This window comes from Cynoglossus semilaevis, chromosome 7 (assembly GCF_000523025.1).
Source record: "Cynoglossus semilaevis isolate Cse_v1.0 chromosome 7, Cse_v1.0, whole genome shotgun sequence".
Classification (NCBI taxonomy): Eukaryota; Metazoa; Chordata; class Actinopteri; order Pleuronectiformes; family Cynoglossidae; genus Cynoglossus; species Cynoglossus semilaevis.
In genome coordinates, this window is record NC_024313.1 from 10177336 (window position 1) to 10192834 (window position 15499).

General features: G+C 40.8%; 1 protein-coding gene across 1 annotated transcript in view; it reads right to left on the reverse strand.

The window, feature by feature from the left end:
- tbc1d32 (TBC1 domain family, member 32) overlaps positions 1-15499 on the reverse strand; it is a 41328-nt gene that overhangs the window by 7335 nt on the left and 18494 nt on the right. The window contains exons 25-33 of the mRNA XM_008313375.3: positions 14177-14285; positions 13499-13592; positions 13270-13395; positions 11683-11760; positions 5834-5903; positions 5167-5285; positions 4737-4891; positions 3648-3785; positions 1878-1907 (exon numbers count right to left, since the gene is read on the reverse strand). Of these exons, the coding sequence (XP_008311597.1) occupies positions 1878-1907; positions 3648-3785; positions 4737-4891; positions 5167-5285; positions 5834-5903; positions 11683-11760; positions 13270-13395; positions 13499-13592; positions 14177-14285 (919 nt within the window). The remainder of the gene's footprint in view (positions 1-1877; positions 1908-3647; positions 3786-4736; positions 4892-5166; positions 5286-5833; positions 5904-11682; positions 11761-13269; positions 13396-13498; positions 13593-14176; positions 14286-15499) is intronic.

The window sequence follows — 15499 nt, forward strand, 5'->3', positions numbered from 1 at the left end:
AGATTGGAGGATGAAAATGTCCCAGAGAATGTGTCTGTCAAAGCTGTCCTGTGGCCAAGTCTCAGTCACTTCACTATCACCGACAGAGACATGGGTCCCAGTCCATCACTGTGGCTAGAACTGCATCACACCATTACCACCAGGGGGGGGTAAAAACAACCACAGGTCAGGGTCATTTGCAGTGACTCTCTGCAATTTAATTAACCAGTAACAAAAGAATCGAAACGTGGCCAGAACTAGAGCAACATAGTTAGCTAAAAGATGACTATACGTTAGCTCGCACAACAATTAGCCTTGATCAGCTTAAATGTTGCCAAAACCAGAGTGACCTTTGAATGTTAAATGTCTAATTTTAGCTAAAGGTTAGCCGTAAATGGCTGACAGATTATCAACAACAGAAGATCTGAAAGTAACTCCAACAGTTGTCCTGGAGTTGAACCTGATTCTTCTGACGTTGTTTCATTAAATAGATTTAAAAAAAAAAAAAAAAAAAAAAAAATCCTCGGCTGGTTTGAAGTTGTTTTGTTGATGTTATTTACATAAGTAACCAGCGTGTGGCAGCAGCAGATGTTCTCAGATATTCTATCATCAATCATTTAAACATCTACGGAATCTGTATCTGCAGCTCAGCAACTCTGCTCAGAAAAACAAATGAAATGCATCATTAAAAATTCATTTTAAGCCAACTGCTGATAAATATGGAATTCCATTTCATTCTGGGCTGAATTTCACGCTTGGAGGACTGGAGTCGGACCGACGGAACGTAAAGCTGCGGCAGAGACGGTGGCTGATGCAGAGCCTCTGTAAACCCAGGCACAGCAGGCAGTGAGGAGGAGGAGGAGGAGGAGGAGGAGGATGATGATGATGATGCAATCATATACCGATTTTTTCTTTCCAGTGAAATAATAATTATCCTGAAGTAACTGAGACCGTCACAAAGGAAATAATAATTATCCTGAAGTTTATCCTAAAGCCAACTTCCAATCAACAGTTTTCCAGTTTATTCCAGTTGGAACTGCAGTAATAACAGTGGATTCATCGTGTTGTCGTTCCTGCTCCGGTCTCTGAGGCACCGCAGCACGTGTTGACTGAGTCTCGGTCACTGGTTCTGGCAGAACTTCCAGCTGATAATAACATCAAATCAGCCAATCAGCAGCCGGTGAATCAGACTGAGCGTCAACAGACAAACAATTACCAAACAAAACCAGGGCAACAACACGGGGTTTTTAACTAATTGTCATGCAATTAATGAGGCTGCGTCTTCACTAATGACACATGACTGCTGGATAAAAAAACTGACACCAATTATCCTGCACAAACACGTTAATTAGCAGTATACACTGTGTGATGGAACAACAGCTAAGAGCGACGGGATCGCTGCCGCCGCAGACGGAAAGACGCCATGAAACGGAAACTAGGAGTGACGACGAACAGAACTTTCTCTAACAGATACATCCGGAAGAAAACATGGTTCCGCCCCTCGAACAGTCTGTCCAATCAGCAGTCAGAAGCCCAGCACGTGTCTACGGCTCGTTGACTCCCAGTGAAGACGATGATCTCATTAGCGCCCCCTCACAGCAGTAAAAATGCCATCACCTTCTGACCCGTCGAAGGCCACTGAGCGGCGCTGCGACGGTACTCGACCCGTCATCACATGACCGGTGACTAACGGCTGATCCTGAACGGACCAGAAATGTCATCGACCGGGTTTTAGAAGAACGTTAAAGACCCTGAAGATGTTTGAACGTCCAACAGCAGCCACCACAGACGTACTGTAGACTGGACTGATCCCAGATCAGATGACAGCAGCCACCACAGACGTACTGTACACTGGACTGATCCCAGATCAGACGACAGCAGTCCCAGATCAGATGACAGCAGCCACCACAGACGTACTGTACACTGGACTGATCCCAGATCAGATGACAGCAGCACCTGCCTCTGTTTTACTGTTCAGTATTAACATCATTTCACAAACACAAACGGCTTTAATTTTAAAGCCTAAAACTTTGTTTTATTTCGTGACGTCTGTGAAGGTTCTGGACATTTACATCTTAATGTGAACTGGTCAAAAACAGTCACTTTTTTTTATTATAAACTAGTTTTAAAGCCTTAAAGTCATCGTCAGAGACCTCAGGTACCATGGACAGCTCCCCTGGAAATGAGTGTCAGTCGTGACCCATGTCGTCTATTAACCTCCTGGACACTAGATGGCGATAATACTAGGTTTTTTGATGCCATGTAACTGGGTCAATTCACCAGAATAAGTTTCAGTTTTTGGGTTTTTTTTAAACTCTGCTGCTGAAAAAATAAAAACATTACTGAGGAAAAAAAAAGTTTTTTTTTTAAGAAAATAAGTTTCTGTCATCAGTCTGAACTGATGGACCACAGACGGAGACTTCTGACTTTATTGTCCTTTTATCATGTCATTCACTACAAAGAAGGGACGTGAAGAAAAGTTTTATCATGAATAAAACCCAGACACACACGCAGCTGTGTGTGTGTGTGTGTTTTATCCTGTGGTTTAAATATTTAATTATAAACATCAGTAAAAGGTTAAAAAAACTTTGTGACTGACTTCAGTCGACATCAGGACCACACACGCAGCTGGACGTTTTCACTTTGTACTTTTTTTTTTTTTTTAACTATTTGCACCTGATGTGTTTCTCCTCACGTTGAGTTTTTAGAAGAGATTTTTCACCTTGAACTTCCTTAGAGGGTTTTTTTTTTTTTTCTATCGTACCATTTGGCGTTTTTGACACATGAAGCTCACATTTTTGTCACGCCGTGGGGGAGATTTCCTTAATACTCTGCAGCGTTGGCATCAAAGATTTTGTACCGAAATCTCTGGGGTTTAGTCACGAGCTAACATTCGGCTCATCGCTTTGTTCTGTCAGGCGGTAATGGGCACCTGGTCTTCAGACGGGGGAGAAAGGAGGAGGGAGGAGGGAGGGGGGAGGAGGGGGTGAGAAAAATGTGCTAACGCTGGCAGTCGGAGCTTTGAAGGTCTGACAAACAGTCAGTTCAGCGAATCACACCTCTGACATTCACACAGCAGAGGTCACGCACCAGACTGACAGAGAGAGTGTGTGTGTGTGTGTGTGTCTGATCTCCACCCTGTCAAAGCCCCTCAGGGTGTGTGTGTGTGTGTCTCTGGTTTAGATAAACTTGTGGGGGATGTTTGATTTGAAAAGTCTGTTGTTTGGGGGACACTCTGTTCTATTAGAGTTTGACTAACTTGAACTCAACTTTAGATCGTTCTCTTTGAGGCGACTGTTTCTCTTTGAGGCGACTGTTCCAGGGCGACTGGTCTGAGGCGACTGTTCCAGGGCGACTGGTCTGAGGCGACTGTTCCGATGCGACTGTTCCGAGGCGACTGTTCCGAGGCGACTGTTCCAGGGCGACTGGTCTGAGGCGACTGTTGTTGTACCTTCACTAACTATTGCTCAACACCAGCTGTTCGTGGCTACACTTGTGATAATTTCGGTCAATTTTAAACCATCTCTTCCATCACATCTCGGGGCCTGTTCTGAATCTCCTCTGTTCTGTTTTTATACTTCTGTTTAAATATTTCTGATTAAAAAAAAAAAAAAAAAAAAAAGAAAAGAAAGAAAAATCCGAGCAGCCTGAGTGTGAGCTGTTTGTACCTGCGACGGCGTGAAGCCAGACATCCTGAAGGCAGAGTGCACCAGAGGAACCTCAGTCTTCAGCAGCATTTCCACGTAGTGAGCCGTGCACCAGTACATGGGGGAGATTCCTGAGTCAGCAGCTGCAGGAACACGGCACTGCCACAGGGTGAGGGAGGGAGAGAGAGGGAGGGAGAGAGAGAGAGAGAGGCTTTTCAGGTTTACTGTACAGTTTCATTGGATTGGATTTACAGCAGCAGTGGAAACAGATAAACAATAGAAACGTCTCCCTCCTCTTATTCATTTGTGGCCTTTTCTGTTCTCTCTCTGCGGCTGAAATAAATCGATCACGGCTGCGGCGGCGGCAGAGGAGGAGGAGGAGGAGGAGGAGGAGGAGGAATTTAGCTGCAGCATCAGACACACAGAGCGCGTAACAGACACTCAGTGAAGTCCAATTGAGCTGTAATTGATTTAGATGAGAGAGGACAAAATGACAGAGGCGGCCGTGATGAAGGTGGAGCCGAGTCTCAGCTCCTCACTTCTCCTTCTCCACGATCGAAAAACAATTGAGAGTAGACTTTAATTTAGATGTGAACAGCAGACTGTTACTGTTTCTCTGCCTCCTCCTCCTCTTCCTCCTCCTTCTTTTTTCACTTATATGTAAAATAATACCATTTTATCATCCCATGTTTATGAATAATTAAATATTTTGTACAAAAATAAAAACAGAAAAGTGGTGGCGAAAGCTAAAAAAAACAACTGTAAATTATTAAAAAGGTTTTGACTGAAAGTCGAAAATGGTTAAAGTCAGAAATATAAAAAAATATATATCACAAAATAACAATTCAGTAAAAAAAAAAATAGAGCCCCCAAGCTAAAGGTTAGCATTAATTAGAGGGAAACGATAATTAAAAACGAAGCCAACGATGAAGAAATCTTTTTTTTCCCATCAGGCTTTTCTTTCAATTATTTGTAACTATTTTCACGTTTTTAATTAAAACCAGTTCAGGTAGAAAAGTCAAGTCTTAAAACCAGAACATCACATGTGATTGACAGCTGGTACGGCCCAATCAGAGCCTGATTTGGTCCGTGTTGCACAGTGACACTCACCGATGCATGTACCCCCGCAGGCCAGAGGAAGGCAGAAGCGAGCAGAGACGAGAGACCGAGTAAAAACCTCAGGGACTTGTCCAGGTCTGAGGACATGAGGAGGAACACCGTGGCGGCCAGCCAATCATGTCCAGGGTAACTGTCCCGCTGTGTGACTGCAGCTCGGAGTTAAAGGGACAGTACGTGGATTTATTCAAGCACGTTTTAATATAAGGTTTAAAAAAATACACTGTAAATAAATGTTGTTACTGATGTTATTTCTACCAGTTACGAATGAATTTTAATCCATTATTGATAAAAAAAATATATAAACAAAGTATATACTGTTATATGGCGTTTGAATTCTGGAATAATGTGCATGAATTAGAATATAAAAAATAAACCTTTAAGCACAGGTCTCTGTTTGGTTTACAGTTTACAGAAAGGATACGCAGCTGTGGAGGAGAAGACTTCACTCTGTGAGTGGACAAGAAGACCTTCAGGTGTTTCATTAGCAGGTTCAAATCCTGGGCAGAGTCGTCCGTCAGGATCTTCAGGAATCTGCCGTACCTGTGACGAGAGACGACATCAGGGAAAACATCTTTAATAAACAAATGAATAAATCCATGAACATTAGCCATGAAGTCAAAGCCAAAGACTAGACCTAGAGTGTTCATTAAAGTTGTATATATATTATATATATATAATAATTTACCAAATGTCCCTTAATATGTGATTGAAATTAGCCAACAACTATAAGTTAGCCAACGTAGCCTTGGAAAAAGCTTCAAAAATAGACAGTATAGATAAAAACAAGTTGGTAAAAAACAATCTGTAAAAAAACACATTTTCTAAAAACAAGCAATTCTACAAAAAAGTTTAGTCACTTTAAAAAAAAAAGAAAAAAAGAAAACAAAATTGTTACAGCAAAAAATATAACTCTATTTATGTATTATATAAATATAAAAAAACCATTAAGTTCCAGCCAAAAAAGTTTGTTTGATAAAATGCTCTGGTTCTGATCCAACAACAGCCACTGATTAAAGTGTCAAATAAAAACACACCACAGATGCTGTCGTTTTTGACTTGACTTGTGTGTGTGTGTGTGTGTGTGTTACCTGAGACAGGTGTCGATCCCCAGCTCTTCCACAGGCGTCAACACTGTCGTCTTGACGCTGTTGTCCTCCACTGTAAAGACACACACAGACGTCCAAGTTTGAAAGGGCGGGTTACACACTGTATGTACGTGTGTGTGACTGTTGTTGAGTCATGTGACCTGCTGCTAATCCACACAGACTGATGTGAGGTCAGCAGGGAACGAACAAAAGACTCAAAGGTTAAAGTGTGAAAAAAAAGCATTGAAAATGCATGATTACCAACACACAGACTGATGTGAGGTCAGCAGGGAATGTACAAAAGACTGAAAAAGGTCAAAGTGTGAAAATAAAAAAAAGCATTGAAAATGCATGATTACCAACAAAACACAAGAAAAAATACAACAAAAAACAAAAAAAATAACAAAATACAATATACAAAAAATACAATAAAATAACAACATACAAAAAAACAACAAAATACAATAAAATAACAAAATACAAAAAATAACAAAATACAATAAACAAAAAATACAAAAAAATAAAATACAATATAGAAAAAATACAAAAAAATAAAATACAATATACAAAAAATACAACAAAATACAAAAAAATAACAAAATACAAAAAATACATCACAAATGCATGATTATCAACACTGACTAAAAAAGTGATGAAAACACCTTTATAACACTGTGGTCATATAAAAATGGTTTTTTTTATTGTTGTTATTTTCCCGACTGCCATTTATTATTTTTTATAACACTGTTATACAAAATAATAGCAGGACTTTGTTTTCCTGACCTTCACCCTGGAGGAAACTGAAACACTTTGACAGATGCGGAAATTGTCAGCGAGACACAAGAGCTTCAGGTTGTCTGACTGTTGAACAATCTCTCTCTGCACAGCCGTCCTCTCAGGCTATTATTTAGCACCGCTGAACGCGTGGAATCATAAAAACATATTAGCTCTCAGCTTCACACTCCACTGTGTGTGTGTGTGTGAAGAAGAGAAGGACAAATGGAGCAATAAGTGAAGGCGGGAGGATGATTTTGTTTTGGGGGAGATGTTTCCACTGCTCACTGCTGAGTGTTTGGGGAGAAACAGTCTGTTATTATATTCCATGTAATGGATCTCCTGCTCCTCCAGACACTTGGTGCCGAGATTACGAGGGGACGTATAACGCAGCCAGGCTCTCAGCTCCTGAGAGGAGGAGGAGGAGGAGGAGGAGGAGGAGGAGGGAGAAACTTCAAATCCAATTTGGAGACTAATGGTGCAGAAATATGCAAAGAACGAAATGATAATACGGCAGCCGTAATCGCTGCATCTGGGCGATGATTCAACGTTGTTATCATCCAGGAGAATCAGAGCTCTGGAGATTTGGATTAATAACGGGGAGTCAGATTTCATATTAATTGAGAGAAAAATATCTGGCGATGAGGGCGTTGAGAGGCGGCGGGACGAGCTGCGACGCCTCTGAAGAACCTCGCTCTGATGGTAATTACGGCCTAATGAAGATGAATGCCCTCTATATATTTGGGGGGAATTTTTTTTTTTCCCAGAACCTCGTCATGACACGTACGATGGATCTCTGACAACGGTCCGCTCTTCACTGCCGTGTCAGAAAAAAAAATCTGCAGCGCGTGTAATGAGGAGGAATATGTGTGAATGTGCAGCTGAGTTCGGTCGACTCCAGGACCTTTTATAGTCCTTCAGATAAAGGAGAACAAAGGGAAGAATATGCAGAACAAAGGGCTGAGAGCAGCAGTGAATCACTGTTATGAGACGGATTAAGTGGAAATCCTTCAAGATAAGAACGCCAACATCTACACGGCGGACGCCATCGTCCCGGAACTGAAGCATATCCGCAGAAACGCGCGGCCATAAACAAAGTTAGTGTGAGCGCACAGATCGTTACATGAACCGTATATTATGACCCAACTGACAGAGGAAATATTCCTGGAAAGACGAGGTACTCTAAGTCTAATACGCAATAAAGAAAACTACGATCTTAAATCATTTTTAATGAGGTAAAATGAACCAGAAAGGTGGCAGATGTGGTTAGCGCTGTCGCGTTACGGCAGGAAAATAAACACTCTCTCCCCCGCCCCATGTGTTTTACCTAGGTACTGCAATGTCATCCAGCAATTAAAAAAACAAAACCAAAGCAGTGCCAGGTTGGTGGTTTACTCTCAGTTGACTGAAACAGGGAGAAGCTACCAAAGCAGTGCCAGGTTGGTGGTTTACAGGGAGAAGCTGCAGCGACTTTAAGTCAGGAGTGGCAGAGAAGTACGTGAGGGTGGCGCAGGTGAGACAGTAGTTAGGTGTGCTGTCTAAATGACGGATGGGTTCAAGGTAATGGTGGCAGGGGGTTACATCAGGGATCAGCTCTGAGCCCCGTTTTTGACGGACAGGTTGACAGGTGACGTCAGGCAGGAGGTTCCACGGATCATGATGTTTGCAGACGATGTTTGAGATGTTGGAGCAAGAAGGAAAAGAGGGTCAGGAGGAGCAAAGGAGAGAGAGAGAGAGGGAGGTGAGTGGAAGGATAAATATGATTAAAGTTTAAATAGCTATGGTCAACCATCCAGAGGAATGGACAGTCCACAGAAGAAGAAGACACCGAGACTTCTTTTACGACGCGTTCTGTAACGTACTTTCAGCAGCTCAGACGCGTCTGGCTGAATAAACCCACACTTATTTACAGGGCACATAAACCAGTGAAGTCCATCAAATGCATTATTTGCATTATTCACTGTTCTATTCTGGCATCAAACCTTCAATAAAGCACCGCGGGGGGAGAACATTCCCTCATGATTACATCAGCAGGTAGAGGGAGCTGTGCGTCAGAGCAGAGGAGAAAACACTTCCACTTGATAATGAGCAACATAAAGGAGACAATAAAAAAAAGAGAGAGAGATTATTCCCGTTTTATCGTGAGCCGAATCAATCCTATAAATACTGAGGAAATCAGTGCCTGACAAGTCGAGCATCTGGGTCTAAAGTCAAACGCACTTCTCTCTAACTCAAACGGTAAACAAATATCATATCATATCATTATTTTAAAGACATTTATCCTTCATGTCATGTGTAGAAATATTCATATTTTGCTCAATGTTATGTTGAATTTCAAAAAAAAGTTCAAGTGGCAAAAAAAACAAAAACCAATTGAACTAAATACACAGGCAGTGTAGCCTGAAGAAGAATTCTCTAAATAACAAACAAAACCGAGGTCCAACACAAGCTGTAAGGTAAAAAAAAAAAATACATAAAATAAAATAAAAACAACTAATTATGACACTAATAATAGTCATTATGGGCCTAACGAGCTTCACCAAGGGCAACACTTCTGCATAAAAGTCAATTACAGTGAAAGAGTCACATTTAATGTGCCACAGTAATCACTGCAGCGTTCACCGCTGTACAAGGTGATGCTGGGTTGTTTTTTTTTTTTTTTGGAGAGACGTATAATTGCAATCAGAGCTGGAGTTGTTAGGTGGAGGCCGAGACTGTTGTCGGCGCTAAAAGGCTCATTATTCTTAATAAAATCACAGCATAATGAAAGCATAAAAGCTCCGGATTAAAAGTTTTGTCCGTGGTAACGAGTGAAGTTAAAGAACAAATGGAATGATGAGGAAGAAACCGTTTATTTTGTTCTAAAGAGTTCATGTGTCTGGTTTTAAGATCAGGATCAGTTTTAAAACTTTATTTGAATTATTTATTCAGGACTAAAGTAGTTTTATACTCTTTGGTAGTTTTCCCCATTTATTTGCTAATTTTTAGCCTTAATTTAAGCTAACCTCTTAAGTTTCAGACAATCTGTAGCTTTTTACATTTTTTAATCATTTCTTGAATGTTAATTAGCTAAAATGTAGGTTTATGATAGCGAACGTTTCTCATCTTTTAGTCAACGTTAACAACTACTAAGCAAATGTTGCTAGTTTATGATAGCGAACGTTTCTCATCTTTCAGTCAACGTTAACAACTACTAAGCTAGCCTTTGATTATCTTGGCAGATGATAGCAAATGTTGCTAACTTTGAGCAACAGTTGCTGTTTTGTTGTTGTTGTTTTTTTTTGCCAAATTAGCCGTGTATTTTTTTTTTTTTTTGGTTTTCCTTTGCTTTTTGTCTACATTTCAGTTTTAACTTTTTAATTTTTATTTCACATTACCTGAGGGTTAAAATTAATAAAAGTCAGTTTTTTTTTTCTTTCTTTTACTTTTATTAATCAAGTTTTACTTTTGGTTCGGTTTGCATTACACTGATGATTTGGGGGAATTCTTGAATTTATTTAATTTATTTACTAATTCTGGTACTCTCAGTTCTCTAAACTTCTCTTCTTATGCATTGAATGAATGATTTCGACAGAGTCTGGAGTTTCTCACTGCAGTAAAATCAAACAAAATCCATCTGTGATTATTATTTAAGTACAGACAGAGGAACCACATTTAACTTCATCTAAATTATAGTGACAGATTTATTATTTATTTATCATAGATGATGGTTTTTAAAACATTTCTCCAGGTGAGAGCGTCTGATGATGCTGTAACATGGTTAAAGTTGATTTTTTTTTTTTTAATTTTTTAACGTTGCTATCCTTTGGGGACATTTTCACTTTATTAGTCTGGGTATTCACTGATTATCTGCTCTCAGTGTAATCAGGTTATTCAGCCCACAGGCTGACGAACAAACCCGTTTGCTAAAATTAACTTCCTCGGTTTAAGGAAAAGTGTGCGTTTTACACTAACTGCATAAAAAAGGCCAACATTTTTCTTTTTCTGCCAAAAAAAAAAAAATCCATCTTTCCTTAAATCCCTGACATTTTGCCGGCAGCTTAAGTCCTTCAGACCTCCTGATACCAGAGTGCTGATTCAGGACTCCCCTGAGCTGACGAGGCCAAAAATGCTCGACTACACTTTCCTTGCAGTGCATTAAAAATGTCCCCTGTAGGTGAGGGGTGAGACGGGGGTGTAAAAATGTTGCATTCAGGGTCAAGTCATGTTAATCAAATCCAATTTATAGACCAAAAAACCACAAATCATACATTCAACCTCCGAGGGCTTCACGGTCGGCGTCGCTTCATCCTTGAACGAGTCTTTGGGGTTTTGAACAAGAAAAGCGTTCACAGCAGTTTTTGAAAAACAGCATCTCAACGACAGGTTGGATTTATTTTTGTTTTTGTTTTTATAAATGGCAGCAGTTTCTAAATTGTTTCCAGAAACTCCTGGCAACTGCAGGAGCATCATATCATTTTTCACTCTGATTATCTGGAGGTTTCCAGGTTCAGGTGGAATTGATTTTCACGGTCATATTTGTTGCAACTAAGGTTTGGAATAGTTTGTGTTTCATGATTTTATCATTTATTATCGGCAGACACAACCAGTGACAATGATGCACCAACTCCAGCCCAGTAGATGGCGGTAGTGCGCCTAAAAGGTCAGTAGGTGAAACACAGGAACGTTTGTTGAACAGTGACGCAACACCAGGTGGCACCGACGGGCTTGTTGGGCAACAGAGAGTTTCCTTATCACTGTTATTATCATCGACGAGGACAAAAAAACAAAACAAAACAATGAGCACCTAAGTGTTTAACCTAACTTTGACTAAGGCTTAGCTAAAAAAAAAATCCTACCAATTCAATATACTGACTTACCTTTTCTATTTTATTATTTTCCTCATCGTCGTCTATTAATAAAACATTATCTGTTATCAACTCCATGTCCCTGACGTCATTCTTCTCCTGTTTCTAAACACAACTAAAGGGCAGCAGTAGAGCTGTGTCCTCTGTCCTGTGTCCTGTGTCCTGTGTCAAATCGACCCACAGTTTGACCTTCGCTCTAAAACCTGGACCTGTTAAAACCTGTGCACTGACCTTTGTACTGAGCTGGAGAGAAGAAGCACTCTGAGCTGGAAAGATGGAGCACCACCACGTCCAGAAGGTCGGCCAGGACTACGGAGGAAAAAAAAAAAAACAAAAACACACCTTTAATAAGAGCAACAAGACAAACCAAGGAGAAATACAAAGGAGCTCAGGGTTCTCAACAGGTGGTTCAGGGGCTAGCCAAAGATGAGTCAAACCTGGATAGCACAGTTAGAAGCTAATCAAAAAAAATAATAAAACAATCAGCTCAGAGTGAGTGACATGAACAGTTACTAAAGGGTCACTGAAAAAATTTCTGAAGGTTTTTAGCAATTTTGTTGACTGTGAAGTAGCCAAAAGTTGAAGTAAAAAATACAATTTAAAAAAGGCCTAAAAGTGTCCAAAAGGAGAGATTTAAAAAAGTTACGTGAAATGCTAACCAAAGAAAATAGCGGTGACGTAGCCAATGGTTGACTCAGTAATAGGTGAAGTAATAAAGTAAAATTACACAAAATAATTCAAACAAAAAAAGATCAAGAAACCAGAATAATTCAAACAAAAAAAGATCAAAAAACTTGTCCAAATTGTCCAAACTGACAGACAAGAAACAGTTAATGTTTGACAAACGTAAAATATGAGTCAAAATAACTAACTTTTCCACTAAAAGTTTAAACGCCGTCAGTTTGAATATAACAGTTAATGAAAACTGTCGCTCATCCTCCGATCGACAAAGACTCAAATCAAGCCGTAAACAGGAAGTGAAGGCAGGAGGTGTCGACATCGGCGACAATTCTGATCCTGAGTCTCCGCACGAGGAGACGGAGTCTGAGTGGCTCGTCTTTGTCTCACAGCTGAGGAGGTGAATCAAACTCACACAAGTGTTCATCACAACGTCTCCATCACAGGGTTCATTCAGCAGGTCGTCTGTTGAAGCTACAACTCCCTTCAGTTAAAAGGGGTTTTTAGAGGGGGGTTGGTGGGTGGGGGGCTGGAGGATTAATGATGTGACGAGTAAATAAATCTTGATTAGAGTGAAAAGAGCCTTAAATGAGCGGCGCCGAGCCGCGTGCTGTTGCTGTTTTAGCAGCGTTCCGATGAATGGAGGCAATCAGGCTACAGTAGGGCATTAATGACGACGCCTCTGTAGTGCTGCACTTCATTTCCCTGCCATTTACGTCCACCGGGGGGCTCAGCTGTCATCAGAACCAGTCGACGCAGGCTGGCACCGCGGCAGCCGTGGGCTTTTGTCTCCATTATGTCACGGTGTCGTCCTATTGACGAGGCGTGCGCGGTGCAGCTGCGGCACAAGAGACAGCGCCGCAGCGGCTCTTCCTCTCAGACGGTTTTGGTTTTGGTCTTTATGTTGGTGCGTGGCCGTTTCTGCACGTGACTTTTGGAGACGTTTCACACCAGGACGCCTCTCTGGGACTGAACATGTTTTTAATGCAAATGTAAATACAAAACCCTGTGGCTCTGGTTCTCAAACTGTGGTACGTGTACCACCAGTGGTACGTGTGGAAGAGAAGTCAACATCTGTCTTAGAACTTTCTGACTAGCCCAGACCAGAACTCTCTGTGGTCCATAAACTCTGGTCGTTACCTTTTCCTGTCAGGACGTCAGGTTTGGAGGTCATGACCCTGCAGAAGAGCCTGCGACAGGTCACCATCCAGCTGTCGTCAGTCTTCACGTCCTTGGATTTGAGCAGAAATGAACTCATCTCAGATTCTGTAACAGCAGCAGCAGAAGAAGAAAGAAAAAAAAACAAAACAGTTTGAATCACGAAATCACGACAACACATCAGTGCTGACCAGAAACGTTCTGTACCGACCTGCTGAGGGCTGACGGAGCCGTGGGGGCTCCAGGGTGTAGCAGTGTGGGAGGGGGAGGCTGCAAAACATAGGCCAGGGGTAAGGATCCTCCCCCTGGAGAGAGAGGAGATGGAGGTGGGTTCAAAATCTAAAGTCTGTTCTTGCCTAAAAAAAACCAAACTACACCTACACACAGATGCTCTGATTTATAATGTCAGTATTTGAAGTTGTTTTACTGATAAATAATGTTAATTATTACTATTTATTTTTCTCCTAACTTTTTAAATGTATACATTTAAAATAGTTTATTGATATTATTGATTGTCATCTTATTATTTATCTTTTTTAAAGTCACATTTACGATGCTTTATCTCAAAGACAAAAGTTTGTCGTTGGAACTTAAATGTAAAATGAAATAAGTGAAACTAGTAGAAATAAATAAAGCAGCAGTAAAATGTCACCAGATCCAATATCTGTGTGAGAGCAATATCTCATAATTGACTTTTTCATTTTAAAGTATCAACGTCCAGTGTTAATATCACAGAATCAGCACTGATCTAGTTTTTTTCTTGATTATTATCAGATCTTGTTCCACTGGAGGAAAAAAAAAACTTCATTATGTAAAAAAAAAAAAAAAAAAAAAAAAATTCCAGAACAGAGTCAATTTTCTGAAACTAAAAACTCAGAGTAAGTCTGACCTGCTGCAGGGCCCGAGGAGGAAGTCTCCTCTCGGACGGACCTCCCACCGTACAGACACGGACCAGTACGTGGTTCCTCTCCACTGATAGACCATCGATGATGATGGACCTGACGAAGAGGACAGGGTCAAAGGTCAAAAAAGTCATGATGAGTAAAACAAAAAATTAGAATCAAACAGAACAGGAGGGTTTTTTATCTGAACAAACAGAGTTAAATTAATGTTCCTACTGTAAACAGTGCCCCCCCCCACCCACCCCCCCAACACGTCAGTTAGCTCAAACTAAGCTAATGCTAATCCAGTTGGTAGCTGTTTATTTTTAAAAATATCTTCCAAAAACATCAGTGATTCCCGGCGTGTTTGTAGCGAACGTGATTCGTGATGGGCTGTTGGGTGCACCCGAGGATTGTGGGTGGTGTAGTTCATACCCTCACCCCCAGGGTGTAATGTGGCTTCAACAGTACAGAATTAAAAGACATCACTTTTTTACAACTACGTGTTGTAAACGGAGTTCTAACCCTAGAAACTCAGCCATCACGTCATCATTACACATTAATCGGACTCTATTGACAGGAAATAGAATTATGAATCATTTTAATCAGCTATAAATCACTTCAGAGCAGGTGTCTCTGACTGAAAGAACTGCGGTGACCGGGGCATAGCCGCCGGTCGGTGTGAAAGAAGGAAGGTTTTCTGTGTTAGATTTCAGATCAGACAGGAATATTCCAATTATAAGGTACTTTTGAGGACGACGAGCGGCGGCGTGGCTGGATACTTCTTGTCGTCGGGGGTAATTTGGGCTTGAAATTGGTGACAAAGAGGAGCTCTCTTCTTGAACGGCGCTCTCTCTCTGCGAGAGCCTCTCTGCCACAGAAAGTCATTTGCATACATTTCCCAGGAAGGAAAAGTGACATCAATCAGAGCTCCATCAGTGAGAGTGAAATGAAAATGTATCTCATCTCTCCTGACATACACACATACATACATACATACACACATATATACACACTCAGCCCTGGTCAGACCTGGACAGAGAAAAGGTCAGAAGACCAGTGCTGGACTCAGTGTAGCTCGAAATGTTTTTTGGAAGTTTAGGGAATTCTTAAAGGTTATTCTGACTATACTGTATGGTACACAGCTCTGCTGAATTATCCAGGCTCAGTCAAGTTTAGGGATGACTTGTGATATTGAGCTATTTGTGAAAAAATAAAAAATAAATATATATGATGTGATATGATGTGATGACCTGGTTTTACCTCAGCTTATAAAAAAGTGCCTTAAAATTCATAAGAAATCCGGATCCAGGAACAGTTTTTAACCATCA